Source organism: Vombatus ursinus, unplaced genomic scaffold, assembly GCF_900497805.2.
Source record: "Vombatus ursinus unplaced genomic scaffold, bare-nosed wombat genome assembly UNPS02014863.1, whole genome shotgun sequence".
Taxonomy (NCBI): domain Eukaryota; kingdom Metazoa; phylum Chordata; class Mammalia; order Diprotodontia; family Vombatidae; genus Vombatus; species Vombatus ursinus.
In genome coordinates this window covers 25,312,819-25,334,661 of record NW_020954641.1, presented here as the reverse complement: position 1 = coordinate 25,334,661, position 21,843 = coordinate 25,312,819, and the positions used below count along the sequence as shown (strand labels likewise).

Below are 21,843 nucleotides of genomic sequence, written 5' to 3'. Positions count from 1 at the left end.
TCTCCTGCTCATTTTACAGAAGAGGAAACTGAGGTAAATAGGGTTAAGTGACTTGCCCAGGGTCACACAGCTAGTAAGTGTCCAAGGCTGGATTTGAACTCATGAAGATGAGCCTTCCTGATTCTAAGCTTAGTGCTCTATCTACTGCACCACCTAGCTGCCCCAACATAGTAGATAGTGTGTTATTTTACTAGCAAGTCAATTCAACAAGTATTTAAGTGCTTTCTATGTGCCAGGTACTCAAGTACTCAGATACTTGGTTAACAAGGGGGACCTGGAAGGTCTTTTATATGATACTAGATGTGATGGGACCATTTGTGTACAAATGAAGACTTATCTATGAGATTATTATTGAGAAAAGATGGGATGGTTTTGGCTGGTTTTAGGGATGAAAACAAAACAAACAAAAGAATTTACACTTACAGAATACCAACCATAAGATATGGTCCTGAGAATTCCCAAGAAGTTGAGGAAGAGTGCCAGGACAATGATCTGGAATTAATAATAGCTATTTTAATAACAGCTAGCATTTATCTAGCATCTTGAGATTTGCAATGAATTTTTTTTTTGCTACGTAGTGGGGTTAAGTGACTTGCCCAGGGTCACATAGCTAGTGAATGTTATGTATCTGAGGTGGGATTTGAACTCAGGTCCTCCTGACTCCAGGACTGGTGTTCTATCCACTGCGCCACCTAGCTGCCCCTCAGTGTGTTTTTCAAGTATTATCTCATTTGATCCTTGCATCAACCAAGGAGGTAGGTGCTATTAGTATCCCCATTTAATAGATGAGGAAAAAGTGGCACAGAGAAATTAAATGACTTGACCAGAGTCATACAGGTGGTAGTTGTCTGAGACAGTATTTGAACTCAGGTCTTCCTGACTCCAGATCCAGCACTCTAGCCACTGCAAAACCTAGCTGCTTATAGGTTGTATACTTAGAGTAAGGGTCAAAAGCCTTATGAAAGCACTCCTTGCTTTTTTTCCCTGTTTGAGTTGCTAAATATGAAATGCTAACTCAGATTTGTTTAAGGGAAGGGCAAAACTCACAAAAATTCTAATGCTAAGGAGAGAATGACCTCAATTTATCAATATTACTATCAATATACATATGTTCTTGAGCAAGCAATATCAATTCTTTACATTCTCCAGAGGGACTACATCCCTTGCACTTAGAAAATTTTAAGAAGCAATATAGCATTATGCATATAATAAAAGGGGCCACAGAAATAAATACCAGAAACTATGAAATGAATCACAGCCATCACAGACTTATGAGGCCCCTCTACAGAAACTTAGCAGGACAGTCTATTTGAACTGTGTCTGCACTCGTGGGGGGAGAATTTTGCTAATACATCACATGCTCTCACCCATATCCCCTATATATTGAACTAGGCAGCAACATGGCAAAATAGACAAAGTTCCAGGCCTAGAGGCAGGACCTGAGTGCAGATTCAGCCCCAGACACTTACTAGCTAGCTGTGTGATCCTGGGCAAATTGTTTAACATCTGTCTGCCTCAGTTTCCTCATCTATAAAATTGGGATGATAACAATACCTACTCCTCCTGATTGTCGTGAGAATCAGATGAGATAATAATTGTAAATTGCTTTGCATAGTTCCTGACACATAGTATGTGCTTGTTATCATTATTGTTATTGTTATTATTGTTATTTACAAGATGGCAGGCTGAGTCTTTAGAGTAGAATAGAACTTACTTATAAACAGGATCCATCTTTCACCTAAGAATTATTAAAAGAGAGACCTAGAAGAAAACTTAATAATTATATGGTCCAACTCCCTTATTTTACAATTGAGGAAACTGAGGCCCAGCGAGGGTAGTGACTTGCTCAAGATTAGCTAATAAACACCAAAACTTTCAATTTAGTGTTTTCTACTATAACATCTTACCTTAGTGTTACTTTATGCACATTCTGACCAGCTGTACTAAATATTCATAGGCCAAACTGAGTAAGTTACAAGATATTATTTTCTTTTGTTACTACTGACTAATAGAAGTGAGGCAAAAGACATGGTGTAAATTGAAAAAAATAGGAAACCTCTTTGTGGGATGAAATGGCCCTATTGCCATTTAAACGTGGGTCAGCTTATCTTGTTGCTTCTTTTAAAATCTCCTCTGTTCAAATTAACCAATGGAAGGCAAATACTAAGCTAATTAAGGTAGAGGAGAAAATTCTTAGTTTGTTTCAAAAAAAGGTTTTAGAATTCTTTTTTAAAGGATCAGTATTCTTCAGTGAATTTCCATATTTCTTATTTTTCCCATGTTCTTTTTTTGTTTGTTTTTTTTTTGGCTAGGCAATGGGGTTAAGTGACTTCCCCAGGGTCACACAGCTAGTGAGTATTATGTGTCTGAGGCTACATTTGAACTCAAGTCCTCCTGAATCCAGGGCTGGTGCTCTCTCCACTGTGCCACCTAGCTGCCCCTTCCCATATTCTTAAAGAAAAGGTTTTTTTAAGACAGGATAGTTAAGAAATATGACACGTTATCTATGTTTCACTTTTTAAAGCACATGATAATTTAATTTGTTTTATTGATATGAAAAATCCAATAATTACAATGTCTCAGAAACATCATGGCAGCACAGAAAGATCACCAGGTTGGTAATCAGAAGACTCGGACCTTAGTCGAAACTTCACCATTAATGCATCATTGTACATTAAATAAATAAATAATAAATAAGCAATTTAGCCTCTCCGGTCCTCAATTGCTTCCTGTGTAAAATGAAGAGATTAGATCACTTGATCTCTAAGATCTCTGCCAGTTTCAACAGGTTGCAAAGGAAAGTAACCTGGACTTGGATTCAAAAGTCTTGGTTTTGAGACTCAGATTTACCACTGGTCCAGTTTGTGCCTCAGTTTTCTTATTCGCAGAATGAGGGAGGTTGATCTCAAGGACCTCTAAAGTCCCTCCCAGCTCTAAATCTATGATCTTAAAATGTCACTTCATCACTTGAGTCTGATTCATTTTCCTCCTATGCAAAATGAAAATTATAACAGCTCTACTACTTACCTCACAGAATTCTTATGAAGATTAAATGAAAAGAAAATGTATACAAAATGCCTAGACAAAACAAAACCTTAGACAAAACTGTTAAGGTACCCTCTCTCTATTAAGAGTCTACACCTATCTGTCCTGGTATCTTTATGCAACGCTACACATAGATCATAGATATAGACCTAGGAAGGTACCTTAGAGACCATCCAGTCCAACCCTCCTATTTTATGGATGACTGAGGCTGAGATATGCTAAGTGGCTTTGCTTAATGTCAAACACTAATAAGTGCCTAAGGCCAAATTCAACCTTGGTCTTCCTGACTCATGTTCTTTGTTCTAATGTACGATACACTACACTAGAGGATTTCATGTTTCTTTTGTCCTCAACCTCAGTCGACATTTGCCCAGTCCTATGTGTCATTTCCCAAGGCCCTAGATGATGGATATCAATGGAATGAGTAGAATATACTGCCTTAAAAGTTTCTCCATCCTTGGGAGTGTTCAAGCAGAAGTTGAATAAAAACTAGTGCCATGAAGGCAGAGACAATTTCAATTGCTTTTTCATTGGTTTTTAAAATAGTAAAACTGTCTTGCATATTGCTTTTCCCATAATTGGTATATACTAATCATTTGTTGAATAAAGGAACATTGTAGACAGATTTATCCCTCCAGTATGCAGTGATACTGGGTGACATCTAAGGACCCTTCCTACTTGTTTAACATAAAATCTAAATCAGATAAACTACCCACTGCAAATGGATTGAGTAGGCCATTCCCATCTCTGGTAGTCTTAACCTCTATAGAATAACCAGTAATAGTAGGAATTTCAAGTACTCTGACAGACTTGTTATATTATATCCCATGTGGGTGAGAAGGTGCAATTCAACAATCCTCAAATAACATTGCATAAGTAGCTGCCAGTTCCACCCTATACAAAGCCCTCTACTCAGAAATATGTGAAAAACTAAAAATAAATGGAAGATGTAAGTCATGCCTTCAAGAAAGTTGCTGGAGCAGCTAGGTGACACAGTGGATAGAGCACTGGCCCTGAAGTCAGGAGGACCTGAGTTCAAATCCAGCCTCAGACCAAACACTTGTCCCTTACTAACTGTGTGACCCTGGGCAAGTTACTTAACCCCAATTGCCTAAAAAAAAAAAATAAAAAATAAAAAAGTAATTTAAAAAAAAAAGAAACTTGCAATCTAGTTTTGTTTGCAATTGCAAACTTGCGATCTAGTTTTTTTCAGGGACAATGAAAAAATGGAACTCTACCATCACCTGACACCAGGTTCAATTTTCTAGGTGTTGTTGAGGTTTTTTGTTTTTATTTTGGGCAGGGTTTTTTTTTTTCATTTTCTGAACAGAGTTATTTACTGAAAGCCAACGGCTACTACAAACCACCTCTCTTCACTAAGTCAGCTGTATTTTACCTGAAAGCAGTCAGCTGGAGAAATTAAAAGAGCATATGGTGGGCACCATGGTGCTGTTGTTTTTAATCTCTGCATTAGTGATTCAGATCACAGATTACATTCCTCCTCTGAGAAGCTTCCATTATCAAGCAAGAATCCCCCCACCCCAAGAAATGGCTTTTGGTTACCAGAATTCCATGTTCCCCTTTTCTTCAAAGGCAAAGATCTGGAACAAAAGAATCTCAGTAAAGAGGCAAAGAAAAATATGTACAAACAACTCTGAACAATGCAGAGGAGAGGTTTGTGTGGGGAAATTACTGACAAAGTCTTGGTTTGTACACCACACCAAAAATTAGAGGGGGCCGTAGTTCTTGAAGGGAAGACAAGTCTTCCAAGGGTTGTGTGGGTTCTCAATGTGACTGAGGTCATCAGTAAAACAGAATAGTAGAGGCCAAATCTTCTGCTGGCTTCAGCACATTCCTTTCCCCCAACAATCTATGGGTTTCCTGCCCTTTGCTGTGTTCATTTGAACCTCTCTGGGCTGTGGTCATGTAAGAAAGAAAACAGGTTGGGTTTAAGGGTTCTTGTAGTATTTGTAACTCAAAGGAAGCTTAGAGGCCATTTAGTCCAATCTCTTCCTCTTGCAGATGAGGCAACTAAAGCTCAGAGAAGTTAAATTAATTGGCCCAGGTCACCTTGGTTTCAAGTAACAGAGCTGAAATTTGAACTCAGGACTTCAAATTCAAAATCCAGTGCTCTTTTCATTTCAAAACAAATATTCAAAAGTCTTTGGTTCTTCTCCTTTTCTACCTCACTATTCAGGCTTGAACAAGTCTCAAGAAGGGAGAAAATACCTCCATGAAGTCTTTATGACTGTACAAACATCCATGGAGAGGTTGGTTTATACAAATAACTATCAGCGCGTATTAATAATCTGTGTGACTTTATATGACCCTTACTTATGTGATCCCTGATAGTGACTTGTAATCATTGCAAGGGTATTTATCTTATCTCCACAAATAGATTCTTGAAGGTAGTAACTATGTTATTTACTTCTACATATCCATTCAAGTGCCCAGCACAATGCTGGGGAACAGTTAGGTGTACAATAATACTTTAAGATTGGTTGAGTTCTGTACCTCAGTTTTTACATCAATAAAATGGAAATAATAATGCCTATTTTTCTTCCAATGTCCTAAAAGCACTCTACAAAGCAACTGAACTCCCAGGAGAGAGTGTGAATTCAGCACTTTTTCTTTTGGGACTCATTCATAAGAGAGTTGAGGAAGCAATTCCGGACAAGGCATCTCACCTATTAAATCCACATTTATCCTCCACAAGGGACAGTTTCATTAGCACTTTGACCAACAGAAAGAACATAGAACAGCAATTTCCCTTCATTTCTGGCATTGGCAATGTTGAATTTTAAAGACATTGGGTACCAAGCTGGAGCAGGCCCTATTTTTAAGTCTCAGAATGGTTTATTTCTAAAATAAAGACTCCTGTCTTAAAGCCTTGTCCTCAGCCTATAAATTCAAGCACTGTCTACATTTTGTTGTTGAGGTTTTCCTCCTATCAGCAATTCCAAAGAAACCTGGAAGTAGCCATGGCCTCTACCCCATTTATGGTATAATAGAAAGAATGCAGGATTCAGAGTCATCAGACCTGAAATAGAGTCCCTGGTCTAAGATTTATTACCTGTGTAACCTCAGAAAAGCCCTTTAAGCTCTCTTTTTACTTTCCTCATCTGTAAAATGGGTATAACAATACCCACTTCACAGGGCTGTTTCAAAAAAAAATACTTAGTAAATTATAGAGGTTCTATCAATGTAAGTTATGTTTACTAGCCTACATAGCTATTGGGGATGTCATCCCTTATAATCCATCAGATCCAAATTAGAAGGCATCTTTACAAACTACTTCTGCTGTAAGAATATTGACTTTCTGTGATTTGTACTATACTGGTAAAGACAGGTGCGAGGGGGATCTATCGAATGTCCAATCTCCTAGGAGATATGAACATCAGCAGACTTGACCTGAAGGCTGCCAAGCCAGCAGGCTATGTGTATGTTTGGACACCAAAGCATTTAACATATAGCCTGAATGCTCAGAAAGGAAGAAATTGGAAGATACGGTCTGTGCTTGTTTTCATATATTTGAAAACTTATGTTTTGTAAAACATCACATTAGCACATGGCATGGAATAAACAGCCTCTGGGAGGAGGGGGGAGAAAAAAGAAAGAGCAAGAGCGGAAGTCAAGAAGCCCTGGTACCAGCTCTGTCACCATTGACCTTGAGCAAATCACTGCACCTTTGTTGCCCAATCTGTTAAGTGAGGATTCTCATACCTGTCCTTCACAACAAGGGTGCTGTAAAGATCAAATGAGATAATATAAATATGAAAGTGCTTTTAAATGTATAAAAACCATTTTAAACATCCACAAACACCTGTTTTTGGTGCTGAAAGAGATGCAAAGGTAAATGAGGCCCAGTCCCTGCCTTTAAGGAGCTTGGGATCAGGAATAATGATAAGGCACAAAGATAGGTCAATAAAATACAAATTAGCATATGATAAGTATATAGGCATATGAGGCAATAGAAATGAGATAAGGAAAATTTCACTACCAGCTGTGAAAATAAGGATAAGTTTATGGAGGAGGCAAGAAGATCTTATTTTATATTTTAGAATGAAGTAGGATTGGGTAGAATATATACTCAGGGATCATTTAATACAACAGCTGTATTCATATTGATCTAAATTTAAGGTTCAAGAAATCATTTTGAATATACTCATTATTCCAGAATAGTGTAGTAAATCTCTCTGTTGATAAAGGAAAGGATCCTTGGGTAAAGCAATAACCTATTTTGGGTGTGTGTATATATAATATGTATGTATGTATGTATATATGTATGTATATACACATATATGGGGGATAGGGCAGGGTGGGTGTGTGACTTCATTGATGTCTCTAACACATTAAGATGCCATTGAAAAAGGGAGTGTGGTATAGTAGATAAAGACAGCCTAGAATTCAGAAAGACCTGGGCTCAAGTGCTGCCTCTAATATATACTGGTTTAGTGGTTTTATGACCCTGCCAAAGTATATGAGTGCATGTGTGTGTGCACATGTCTGTATGTATATTATAAATACATATGTACGTAGATAGATAGATAGGCAGGTAGGTAGGTAGGTAGATAGATAGAGGTAAATAGGTGGCGTAGTGGATAAAATGCTGGGCCTGAAGTCAGAAAGACTCATCTTCCTTAGTTCAAATCTGGCTTCAAACGATTCCTTTTTAGATGTGTGACCCTGAGCAAGTCACTTAATTCTGTTTGCCTCTATTTCCTCATCTGGAAAATGAGCTATAGAAGGAAATTGCAAACCACTTCAGTTATCTTTGCCAAGAAAACCCAAATGCAGTCACAAAAGAGTTAGACACAACTGAAAATGACTGAACAACAACAAAATATATAGATAGGTAGATTGATCAATAGATAGTTGATACACATGTATTAAAAACTCTCAATATAGATTGGCATCTTCTCTGAAATAAGTGCTATTTTGTTTATATTTCTCTTAAGGCATATATATCTATATGTATGTATGTTTGTGAACACATTTTAATGGAGTATAACTGCATTCTAATACAGTATCATATTTTTCTCAAAACGTCAGTGCATTAAGGATATGTGATTCTGTCAGTGTGGAAAAGTCTTTGTGCACTACCCTTACATGATTTATAACTGATCAGTATCTTTCAGTCTTATAGAGTCGATTGAAACTCAGAAAGGTAAATAGCTTGTTTATGTTTACAGTACACCATGTTCGCTCTCTAGAGGTGACATTAGTAGGAGTTGAATGTAAAGAGCTGAAACCAAAATTTTGTCCCTCTAGGAAACAGAACAAATTTCAGTTCCCTGATTTACAGCTCCCAACGCTTATTCAATTTGATCCCTCTGATTAAAAGTTTACTCCAAGTCCAGTCTCTATCACTCCTTAAAAGACTTCTATCAAGTTCTTGATTAGAGATGAGTAAAGGAGATACCTCCACCAATTTGGATTATTTTAAAACTTAACTTAGCCATCTGCTTCTGTAATTCCACTTCCATTAGTGTAAAAATGTTAGGCTTTAAGCCCCAAATGTGGGAAACTGAGGAAAAATGTTATTGCATAGTTTGAACCTAGGGCTGAGAAATCAGACCTATTGCTTAAATACCAGATTTGTTTAATGCTTAACTCAAGACTTCAGGTTGCTCTGTTGAGATTAAGTGAAGATGAAGCAAATATATGATTCCCTTTGTTCACAGGAACACAGATTTAGATCTGGAAGGGATCTAAGAAATTATCTAATCCAATGATATTGAACTCAGAAACAGGGGCCACTAAATCTTACATTTTGATCTCTGCAGGGCACACATTTACTTAGAAAACTACTTATTGCCATTATTTATGTTCTACTGTATCTTTATTTTGTTCAGTATTTCCCAATTATATTTTCGTCTGATTCTGACCACTTGTCTGCTATCTCTGATAATCCACCCCTTTCAATTTACAAATGAGAAAACTGAAGATCCAAGAGGTATAAGGACTTCCTCCAAGTAACTCAAGTAGTTAATGACAGAGCCATCTAATCCCAGAATCCAGCCTACTTTGTGCTATAGCAGGTTACCTCAATATATTAAGTATAGGTGTCATTCGAATATTAACTTAAAGTTCAGTTCTTGACCCTTTGTTCTTCTCTGTCTGCGCATATCAGAGGTTGTATCTCCTTCTACGTCTTCACCTATATTCTCAATGCAGTTATCTCCCCTTGAAGGAGCTCTTCAACTCTTTCTCCTAGCCTCCAAAGATACTACTCCAAATGTACATTTCCTTTATTTTTTCATTAAAATTTATTTTTCTTCAATTAACAAAAATCTCTCCATTTGGGAAAAAAGAAAAACAAAACCCTTGTAACAAATATGCATAGTCCAGCAAAATAAATTCTCACCTTGGAATTTGTTCCATTATGTACCCTACGTCCATTACCCCTTCGTCACTGTTCTTTTGGAATTGTGGTTGATCTCACAAAGGACATTACCAAGGATATATATGCCCAGAAAACAAAATGGACCAGTCATGTAGTGACCATGAGACACAGTGGAGAGCAGGACCAAGTGGCACAGTGATAACCAGAGAGACTAATAGAACAAGAGGAAGATCTATAGCCAATTAGGTAGATCCTCTATGGAGCATTTTTTGAAAAGCATAAGGAAAATGATGACCTACAAGGTTTGTGATCTACATCAGTAGAAGGAATAACCACTTCAATTAAATCACATTTTTCAAATGTACATTTCCACTTGGCTTCCATGCTACATTTCAGAATCCACACAACTAAAACTGAACTTAACCTCATATTCATAAAAGCAGCTTTTCCTGCTGATTTGACTGTGTCTATCAATGGAAATGGAGAAAAAACACAAGGTCACAGACAGAGAGTAATGGATAAGAGACCTTGGAGTCAGAAAGCCCCAGGTTCAGGTTCTATTCCTGACATTACTGTGATCATGGATAAGTCACTTAGCTTCTTGGTGCTCCAAGAATCTCATTTATAAGGGGTTCTTATCCTAGGGCCAGGGCCAAGGATAGATTTTCAGGGCTCTCTGGGTTTGATAGGGGAAAAAATACAGCTTTATTTCAATATAACTGTTTTCCTTTGTAATCTTAAGCATTTTATTTTATACATTTAGAAACATTTTTTTTTCTTAGAAGAGGTCCATAAGACTTCACCAGATTGCCTAAAGGGTCCATGACCCCCAAAAAAGTTGAGAACCTCAGCTCTGCTGCTATAAATTGAAGAATAAGTGCAGATCTCTATTGTTGGAGGGAATTTCCTCACTGGGAGCTCCCTAGACTAACAAAATCACAGGTCTGGACCAAAACAAAATCAGTGGTCACATCATTTTCCCAGTTAACTTCCCTTAAAATCTTAAAATTTTACTGGCATCTTTATCTCTTCCCATTATTTTGTCTTCCATAGTTAGTCAGTGTGAAAGGAAGTATTGCATAGTGGTTAGAGAATCAGGTAGCCTTAGAGCCAGGAAGTTCAAGCCCTGACCTAAATATTTACTGGCTATATGATCTGAAGCAAGGTACTTTACCTGTCAGTGCCCTAAGGCAATTCTCTAAAAGTTGTAGAAAAGGTGCTCACCTGCACTGCTAAAGAGACAGTTTCCTCACCAGGGAGTTCCCTATATTGATGAAATCATAGGCCCACCCCTGCCTCTACTAGTCAGTTACCACATCTTTTCTTTGCATCTCCATTGATACCTTTCCATCCCTCCGTTACCACACCAAACTCAGGCCTCCATTATTTCAATAACTTCTTAATGGCCTCCCTCCCTCCAGTCTCTTTTAATTCATGCTGCCCCATTGATTTCATTAAAACTTCTTTCTTATGTCACTTCTGATTGCCTTGAACATAAAGTCCAAAGTCCTTAGACTGTTATCAAAGATCATCCTAGTCTCAAGCTTACTTTTCAAAGCTTATCTACCATTTCTCAATACAAACCCTGAACTCCAGCCAAGAAGGACCACCTAAAGTTCTGACTCCATGCTTCTGACCATGTCCTTCCTCATCTTCCCTCCATCCTTTCTGCAAATGCCCGTCACACATATTGTCTGTATTTAATACATCAAATCCTGCCCCTATACCTTAAACTCTCTGTGCCTCAGTTTTCCCATCTGTAAAAATAAAAGGATCATACTCCAAGATCCCTTCTATCTTTAAGCTTGTTGTTGTTCAGTCGTTTCAGTCATATCCAACTCTTCGTGATCCCATTTGGGATTTTCTTGGCAAAGATACTTGGCAAATGGTTTGCCATTTCCTCCTCCAGCTCATTTTACAAATGAGTAAATTGAGACAAATTGGCTTACATGACTTGCTCAGGGTCACACAGCTACTAAGTGTCTGCAATTGGATTTGAACTCAAGAAGAGGAATCTTCTTGACTCCAGGCCAAGTACTCTTTCCACTGTGCCACCTAACTGTCCCTCTAAGCGTATGATCTTAGAATCTTTTGCCTTTTACTGAGGTACACTGGAAAGAACTCTGGCTCTAGAAACAGAGGACCTGGGTTCAAATCTCACCTAATCTGATGCTTACTAACTTCATGACCTTAAGAAATTAATCACCAAGTACGTATTAAGCAAAACTGAGTGCCTAGAACCGTTAAAGGCTGGGTTAGGTGTCCTCTGAAATCCTTTCCAGTCCTAGGTCTATGAAACTGATCTCACGGACTGGGAAGAAGGAAGAAATGAGATTGACTCAATGTGGCATATAGCAGTTACATATAATGTTGGGTCAGAGACTTAGACCTGGAAAGGATCCTAGAGGCAGGCAAGTCCCACCCACTCATTTTGTAGATGAAGAAACCGAGGTAATAGAGAAGTTAAGTGACTTTTTTAGGATAACACAGTCAATGTGTCTAAGGTGGGATTAGAACCCAGGTCTTCCTAACGCCAAGTCCAGTGCTATATCCCACTGCACTATGCTTCAGAACATTAAACCCTTTGAGGGGAAGGAGTGTTTCCATGTTGAAATCTGGGCAGGCACAGATGGAAGGGGATCAATAAGCATTTGCTGACTGATTGATTGTACAACATGGCAGACCATTGCTACAGTAGAAGGCAAGCTAGCTTAATTGGTGAGTGCCCTGCATTTCCATTTGTAAAGAGCGCTATGGACATTGGGCTTACTCTTCCCCCATGCTGCTTCCGTGAACTAGTTCTGTATGGTTTGCTTAATGTTTTAGAACCGGGCACTGAAGCTGATGGAAATCAAATAACTCACCTGCTGTCATTAAGTAGGTGGTGTTCAATGGGAATAGGATTTAGAAACTCAGGTGTCTCCCCTGCGATGTAGGAAACAGTCACTCGAAACTGAGTGTTTAGTCTTACTGTGATCTCTAAAGGAGTTCAAGACATTTTGAGTCATTGGACAGTTATCTTCCTTAATAGGTGACTGAGGCCTCTGGGAAGGATTCAAATGAATTCACTTAAGACTATTATTCACAATTCAAGAAAACTGTTTTGCAAACCTTCCAATTTTGCTCTCATTGCTTGGTGAGATATCTTCATTAACAAAAAGAATCCTCTGAAAATCAAGAAACTTCCAATAGAGGAAAACACACACACACACACACACATACACACACACGTGTGCTCCCATCTTCCTTCTTGCTTTATCATAGCATTTTTACTAGCCCCTAGAATACAGTACATGAATCTAAGATTCTATAATCCAACATACATTGATGTTTCCCATCTCTGCATTCCTTTTGATTTATCCTGAGGCCAGTCTGTTGACAGCCTCAGAGGATCAGAAAGTAAGTGAAAAAGTTCTCTCACTGATAGAGAAAGCTGCCCCAAAGCACCCTACACTTTTTCTACAGAAGATACTAAAGGCTGTTTGTTCAGACCCTGTTTATTCCTTATTTCTATAATTCTAACAGGTTTTGGTTTTCTGATTTTTCAAGCCTTAGCAGGAAAAAAAGAACAAATTAGAATAGGGAGACACGCAAACTCGAAAAAAGAGACATAAGAAATATAAAAACACAGTAGCAGTGTGGGACAATTTAACACAGGGACAATTTAGCATAGTGCTATATACCTCAATAACCTCTGGAGACATCACTCTATTATTAATGTAATGTGATATAATATTATGAAAGCAGTCTAGCATAGTGGATAACTACCTGATTTAATGACCTACCTCTAACGTATACTATCTATGTGACCCTGGGCAACTCACCTAATCATTGAATGACTGTAAGTTTCAGAATAGTTGCCAATCTGCATTGGTAGAAGGGAATTTGCTCACCAGGAGTTCCCTATACCAATGAATCACAGGTTCAGAGCTCCCCCCACCCAAAAAAAAAAAAAGGTATTTTCATTATTACTGTTCTTGATGATGATCCTGAGTCATCAAGGTGAGGAAAGAAAGCTATTTTTAAAATCCTTGGCAAAGAAGGAAACAACATAAATATTTTAGAAATATTGGGGTTAAGGATGGGGCTTGAACCTATGATTTCATCAGTATTGAGAACTTCTGTGAAAGGAAACTATGAATGCATGTCAGTTCTTGCTGGGCAACTCATTGTCTAAGAGAATTGCTTACATCACTGAGAGTTTTAATGACTTACCCAAGGTCATGTGGCCAATTAATGTCAGGGGTTGCATTTGAACTCAAGGCCAGCTTTATATAATTGTCACAAAGATATTATTAACATTTTAGATCTTGGCACTTGAAAGGTTAATTTTCTGTTTCATAGGAAATCTAAGCAGATATTACACTTCATTTCCTGATGATCTCAGAAAAACGGGATGTTATCAAATATTGTTGTCTCTGTTTCTCTCCCCTGCCCCCATGCACCAGATCTCAGAAAATACTGAAGCAATTGTTTACAGGGTTTCCTCCATTCAGGAAAATGCAGCTGCAGCAAAGTTAGTGTTGAATCAAAGTATGTGCCAACCTAGGCTGCTTTCTCTTCTAACAGTATAGCTTTGCCTGAGGGAAGGCATCTGTGAGGGTTTGCCTTCAGATGTTTGCCTACAGGTAGGTTATTGAAAGTCAACTAGCATCAGAGCAATTTCTCCAGCGGCAGAAATTAACCTTCCCTAGCCCTAAAGGCACAGACAGATGATGACACTAAATGTTTCCTGATCAGAACACTGGGGGGAAAAGTTGGAGGGGGCAGAGATGCGGGTAGGGATACAGGATGGAGATGCAGCAGCCCACATGTGCCAAGAAAGAGACAGTCCGAGACAAAGATGGGAACGGCCTTTCCTCCAGTTGTTAAATACTGCAAAGATACTGAAATCTATTTTGCCCAGCTTTTGTTTCACCAGATCAGTCTCTGAAGACAGAGCCAGACTGTGAAACGAAAAGTACATTTACCGAGCTGCAGTGGGTGGCTTCGAGTATCCATCTTCTGTGCAAAGCTTTCTTCCTAGAGGACATATCTATTGTTCAAATTGGAAACATAAACTCTCTTTGTAGCAAGATGATTTATTCATATTACTCCTTCCTCTCTAAGATGAGGACTTGGTGGAACAAACTAATGAGTTGAAGTGCAAAATATATGAGAACATTAGAGTAATGTGGGCTAAACATCACAGGCTGCATTGTGTATTATTAGCCCTTTATTAAGGTGGTGATGCTGTATTGATTCTGTTTCCCTGGGTCTCAAAGCATTAGAACAATTAATGTCATACTATGTTATTGGGAAATAGTAATAAAAAGGAAAGGGTGTTTTTTTTTTATTTTGTCTCCTGACATAAATATTGAGCAAAGCAGTTATGAGCTTCCCATCTAGACATAATTCCTCTTCTGCAGGAGGGAAGAACTTCCAGAGTCCTTTGAATTATATTCAAGGCATGTGTATAGCATTTAAAAACAACAGACTTCGAAAGAAAGGGGTGAAGCGGCAGAGTTGGAAATACAGAAACACTGCAGAAACACAGTCAGAGATGAAAGAGGCTTGAGAACCCAGAAAATTTTAACTGAAAGGAAGCTTAGAACACAATGTCAAAACTAGAATGGGGCTTAGATCCCAGAATGTCAGAGCTGGAAAGGACTTTAAAACATAGAATGCAGACCTGAAAGGGAACCTAATAAAGCGTCAAAGCTAGAAGACTTATTACACAGATTGTCAGAGCCAGAAGAGACTTGAGAATGTTAAACACAGAGCCAGAAGAGCACTGAGGACACAGAATGGTAGAATAGGGAGAGATGTTAGAACGTATAATTTCAGAGCTACTCTAGAAGGGATCTTAGGACAATGGGTCCTGAACTTTTCCAGTAAGAAGATCCCTTTTTAACATTAAAAAATTCATAGAGTTTCATATGATAGTAGTTGTGCTATGAGTATCTGCTAATTGGGAAAATATATGATGACAGAAAGCTTCTATAAATGCAGTACAGTTTTTAAATGAATTTGTATTTTAGAGCAGTTAGGTGGTGTAGTAGGTAGAGTACATACCATGGAGTCAAGAGGACCTGAGTTCAAATCAGTCTCAGTCACTTACTAGCTGTATGATCCTGGGCAAGTCACTTAACCCTATTTGCCTCAGTTTCTTCATCTGTAAAATGAGCTGGAAAAGGAAATGGCAAACTACTCCAGGATCTTTGCCAAGAATACCCCAAACGGGGTCATAGATAGTCAGACACGACTGAAACAACTCAACAACAACAACAAATTATTGTACTACAGCATCTTACATACATTTAAAAAATAATAATACATATATGTAAAAGTCACTATGTAGTCCACAGAGTTACACTTTCTTATTTATTATATTGAGTCACATTGCATACCTTATTGGAGATAAAGATGAAAATGACAGTACTTGTTTGGCATGTATAAATCCCTTGTTATTATTCCATAGGCCTCAGAAGTCCTGAGTCTGTGGGTTGGGAACTATTGCCTTGGAACATTGAACTAGAGCTAGAAGAAGCCATAGAGATTATCCTATGGAACACTCTCATTTTATATAAGAAAAAACTGAGACAGAGATGGGCAATGACTTGCCCAAGGTCACACAGCTCATTTCAGTGGCATACCTGTGATTAGAACCCAAATCTCTTGACTCCCATTCCTTTTACACTATCTTGACTCTCACAGCAGCTTGGATATACAGATTTCTCTTACACCATTTAGTCACTCTATCCATATTTCAAAGCTAAGACTTTCCTAAATTCTAATTCACAGTTTAAAATATTTTTAATCTACTAAACACTGCCTGAAACAATGTGGGGTGAAGGGAGGTGGAATGTTTTTAGCCTGAAAGTAATTTCCTAATGGACAGTTATGGAAATCTGCACTAGTATTACATTAAATGCTTTTCCTCTTTCCCAAAAGACTAATAAAAATATACTCAAATTTCCAATTTTAAAAATATCTGTGCTAACCTGAACCAGTGAAATGTCTGGCTTCCTACTTCAAAATGGATGGGCTGGGGGAGCTGCTGCCCATATCAGAAGCATGTTATGTGACTCATGCCCATAATAATAAACACTGAAAACAGGCCTGAACTCTGGCTGGGCCTTTACCTTAGGAGAGCTAAGAAAAGCTGTAATGACAATCATTGAGAAGTCCCATTACTAGAGAACTTTAGAGTTTACTCTCAAAAACCCTGTGTAGCAGGAAATGCGGATATTTTCATTCCCAGATCATAGATGTATAAACTGAGACCTGGAAGGTCTCTACCCAGGGTCACAGGGGTAGTAAGGAGCAGAACCAGAATTCTAACCTAGGCCATCTAGGTAGGTTGTACAGAGGTTAGAACACTGGACCTGGAATCAGGAAGACCTGAGTTCAAATCCAGCCTTAGACACTTACTAGCTGTGTGACCCTGGGCAAATCACTTCACGCCTGTTTTCTTCAGTTTCTTCATCTATAAATTGAGGATAATAATAGCACCTATCTCCCAAGGTTGTTGTGAGGATCAAATGAGATAATAATTGTAAACCACTTAGCATTATGTGCTTGGCACATAGTAAGCCCTTTATAAATGTTAGCTATTAATATATTATTAACAACTCCAAATCCAATGTTCTTTCTGCTACCCCAGGGTTGTGACAATAGCTGTTACTCCTTACGTGGACATTCTTCCTCTCTATGCCCTGACATCCAACACACACACACACACACACACACAATTTGAGGATTTACTCTAATGAAATCATCTTCTCTCTCTACGTACTGTCACCCTCATGTACCAGAAGAAATCCGTCCAAACACCATCACTCACCATCTCCTTGCGAAACTTGTTCCCTACTGCACTTGCCTTGGGGGTAAAAACAAACAAACAAACAAATAAAAGCACTAACCCTTTGAAGTCCTATGCTACCCTTGATAGGCACAAGTGACCTGACAAGTGACCTGATGCTCTGTACTTGATTTTCAGAGTGGAAGGGCTGCTGGATACCAAGTACCCATTAAGTAGAAACGGTTTGGTTAGAAAGACCTCAGAGCTAAAACATCAAGTTTCATAAAGCCATCAAGACTAGCCTGCATTGAGTGGCAGATTGTAGAAATTATAGTCTGACTCAACCTAGCTCAACAACAGCCTCACAAAAGGATCTGCATTGATTCTGTTGACCTTTCGAGGGTCTGCAAAAATGTAAGATTGCAGGATCATGAGATCTAGAGCTGGAAAAGGCTTAAGAGGTCACTTGGTTTTTCATTATTATTTTCTAGATGAGATAATCATATAGAGCACTGATTAAGTGCTTACAGTGTGTTAGGCACTGTACTAAATGCTATGGATACCAAAATAAGAAAACAAGCTAGTCTCTCAAGAAGCTCACACTCTAATAGGGGAAGACAAAACATAAAGGGGAGATGAAAAGGGGAGAAATAAGGAAGGAAAGAAGTAAGAAAAGAAGGAAGGAAGAAAGGAAGGCAGGAAGGAAGAAAGGAAGGCAGGAAGGAAGGCAGGAAGGAAGGAAGGAAGCAAGCTGTGTCACAGCCAAGCAGTGGGTATAAAGGTGGAAGAGCAGGGATGCACAAATCCTTCAAAGACCTCAGGGTGGAGATGAGGAAACAAGAAATAGAAAGAGGTATGATGACTTACCCAAAGTCAGGTAATAAGAAGCAGAATGTCTAGTTTCTTCACATCCTCTGACTCCAGTTACATTTTTCTCTTTTATCTTCAAAAGTGCAGAGGACACACTCCTCCCTTTAACTACTTTCTTCACGTTGCCCAAGGATAAAAGGTATATGACCTGCTATTGCCAGTCAGAGAGAAAGAAGTAGGTTTGGTAAGATTTAAGGAAAAGGAAAAGGAGAGCTTCCACATTATATATAAAAGCACCCCTGAAGTCTGAGTGATTTAATGCCCCATGGCACTAATTTAAACTGGTACATTACAAATTGTTTTCGCTGCCAGAATATCCAAATTATAAATGGAGATCAGATGTTGTATTTAGAGTCTGTCAAGTAATCTGAAAGCAATGAGATCAAGTGTGTTCAACTTAAGCCCTCCCTCTACAGTGGCAGCATTGTCCCATACCCCATCCCTAAGAATCTCTTCCTTCCTAGATAAATCCAAAAACCTTTTTTGGAGGGAAGCCCCTAGTTAAACTAGCCAACAGCTTATTGGCACCCATGATTGGATAAAAAGTGGTTGATGAATCTTTACTTAGAAGAATGCTTGACTTTTTTTTTCTCTGCATGCTGTTGCTAACATCCACATCATAGCACCTTTATCTTAGTAGTTAATGACTATACCCCTCTTGTGACAATTATCAAGATTTGTAGATTTGTACTTGCATGCATCTTAATGTCCAAAACAAAGAGCAGAAGGAGCCCATTTCTTCTCACTGACCTAGAAATTTTTGCATGGGCTGAATTGACCAATCCATGTGATAGAAGTGCCATTATTATCTCGATTTTACAGATGAGAAAACTGAGGATGAGAGAGGTTAAGTGACTTGTCCAGGGATACACAGCTAAGTTAATATATAGAGTAGGGGATTCAAATTCAGGTTTCCCTTACTCCAAGTCTAGTACCCTATCTACTACACCACTTAGCTGCCCAATATGGGGTGGCTGTAGGGAACAAACATCCTAAGAGGAGAGGCTTCATGGATTGACCAGCCACCACCCAGACATGTGGTAGAACGGCTGACTCTGTCTTCATGGATATTTTGTTCTCCAGCAAGACTGTTGGAGGTAGGAAAGGAGATGAGAGGAACAATGAGGAACTGGGTCACTTAATTCTAACTGCTGTCCTGAATGGTGAGTAAGCAGTCTTTCCAGTTGAATGAGCCTTCCGGGTGCTCCAGAAACAGAAATGCTAGATGAAGGGGTGATTACACAGATGAGTTGGCTCAAAATCTTACATATCCTTTCTCAGCTTCTCCATTAAATCATTCAAGTCTTGTGGTGAGTGTCCTAAGTAGTGGCAATTCCCTGAACTCAGAAAGAATCTGTTCCAACTGGATGCCTCTGTCATTCAAATTACTATCCATGGCCAGGTCAGGTTAATACTGAAAGTGGAATACGCAGGGTTATGCTGGAGCCAGATCCAATCGACTTCCAAGAGCCAATTTTTAAATGTTCAGTGTGAACATTTGTATCTCAGAAGTTGGCAACCCCTACAAATCAGGGTTTGATTATCTAAACATTGGTAATGATGCAGATTAAACTTAAAAGTCCTCGGTGACTTTTTGGAAAGCTGGTTGTTAAACATTTACCATCACATCCCTGAATAAGGGGCACAAAAAGACAGCTTTCTCCAAATTCATAGATTTCTTTCCATGAACTAACCCTAATATGTCCAATATGGGCTTATGGAAGGTGTCATTACATGTGTATTTGCCATATAGCTGCATATGTCTAGTATTCTCTATCCTAAAATTATCTTATAATTTTCTGGACTGGTTTCCTTCAGGGTTATGGCGCCTGAGGGGAGAAATCATGTATCTTCTATGAGCTTTATATAAAATTTCTTGCTGTTGTGAGAGCTTGTTATTTTATGAGTTCAAGGCAAGAAGGGTGAGGTGGCAAGGCCCAGAGTATTTGTATCACACGCCCAGTATTGGTCAGTATGTAGCCATACCACTCATGTGGGTTATCTCAGTGACAGGCCACAAAAACAAGCAGTGTGGTATAGGTGATGGAGTATAAACTTGAAGTCAGGAAGACCTGGATTCCCATCCTACTTCTTACATTTGCTAGATATATGACTATGGGCAAGTTACTTAAACTCTCCATATCTCAGTTTCCTTCTCTGTAAAATTATGGGGTTGAATTAGATGTCCTCTAAGATACCCTTCAGCTCTAAATCTATATGAGTCTGTGATCTTCTGATTGTATGTATATTATCTAGCATGGGTGGTGGTCTGTATTCTCTCCACAGGAAGCATCCTATTCCAGAGACATATAACCTAGTAGATTTATCAGTTCTTGCCAGGTTCCAAAATCCTAAGGTGAGGTTGAGAAAGCCGCATTCCAGACCCAACTCTACATTAATGGAGACTATAAATGTCTCTGTCAGCTGGCATACGTCCTGTTTGTCTCATGAGTTCATGTAATGACAAATAGTTGTGACGGGGGGTGCAATTTGGTGCTGCGATGAAGGCCTGGTATGCTTCTAAGAGTGGAGAATGCTTCACTGTCTGGTTTTCTGAAGACATGGGGGTACCAGTTTCACCCTGGGCTCTACCCAATCCACAAGCTATTTACAGACAAGGGCTATTGTTTTCTGCTGGGAAGCCCAGCACCATTTTTACATGTTTTCTCTTGTGCTCCTATTATAGGGCAATCCACTGTACTTCAAATCTGCCAGGAATGTTACAGTGAACATACTCAATGACCAGACTAAAGTTCTTACTCAGCTTATCACAGGTAAGGAAGGAAGTGTACTGCCAATCCATGGAAAAAACTGGGCCTAGACCGTTAAGCTATACTGCTAAAAGAATACAGTGTGAATTATCTAAGTCAAGCAGAGTATGTGCTTTAGAATGGTTCTTTCTACTATAGCCATTGGCCATGTGACGGCTGTGTAGAAGGAAGCAACTCCCTAGTGTTTTCCTTCATATTCCCAAAATGAAAACAGGAATTGGTTATTATTAGCAGTAACAATTGGAGTAATAAACACAGACCATGGGGTAATGGTAATCATGCCAAATGATAGGTTCAGCTGGCCCATGCAATTTATACTCAGTAACAAGCAGGCAGTATTCTGCTAGGGTGTAGTGGAGGGAAAGAAAAGGTAGGAAAAAAAAAAAAAACCTTTTTCTTCTAGGACAGAATTATACATCCAGGGAGAAAATGCAAACTGATTGGTTTGGGAGTCAGGCAAAGAACACATACGGACATTTCCATTTGGGGAAGCCCTTTGTCCAAATGTCCCAAAACCTTACCCTGATGGAAACATCTGGGATTAACACAAATTTACCCAAGCTATAGGGAAGCAGTTGTCTTTCGCTGGCCAGATGCCCCTCTACCACTGGAAGAAAAATCCATTTCCATCCATCATTTTGTAGTTGGGGCTGAAGTTTGGGAAACTCACTGCCTGCAGGTGGTTTGGAGTGTGTTTAAAGGGAAATGCTCGCACCCTCCACAAGCTGAGGAACTGGGGGATTGGCAGAATTGCTGAATGACAGAGCCTGTAATCCATAAACATGTTGTTTCTGTGTTAGATTGGATTGTCAGCCTCGCTTATATAACATCTGGCTGGCAGTCACAATGCTAAATAATTAAATAAACAGCTTCAGTAAGCAGTGATTTAAGCATGTGTGTGAAAATTGCCTCAAGGAGAGAAATAAATCCAACCTCTAGCTCCCAGATTCCCACATTTGAAAGGGAGTTGTTTAGCCTGTTGATCATTTGCCACTTATTTGCAATGGAATATTTGGTTTCCTTGTGTG

At 38.9% G+C, this 21,843-nt stretch overlaps 1 protein-coding gene across 2 annotated transcripts in view; it reads left to right on the top strand.

The window, feature by feature from the left end:
• The window catches only part of SGCD (sarcoglycan delta), a 1,287,299-nt gene that overhangs the window by 1,107,575 nt on the left and 157,881 nt on the right, over nucleotides 1-21,843 (top strand). For both annotated transcript variants that reach the window (XM_027841884.1, XM_027841885.1), the window contains one exon: nucleotides 20,731-20,818. In XM_027841884.1, coding sequence (XP_027697685.1) covers nucleotides 20,731-20,818 — 88 coding nt within the window. The remainder of the gene's footprint in view (nucleotides 1-20,730; nucleotides 20,819-21,843) is intronic.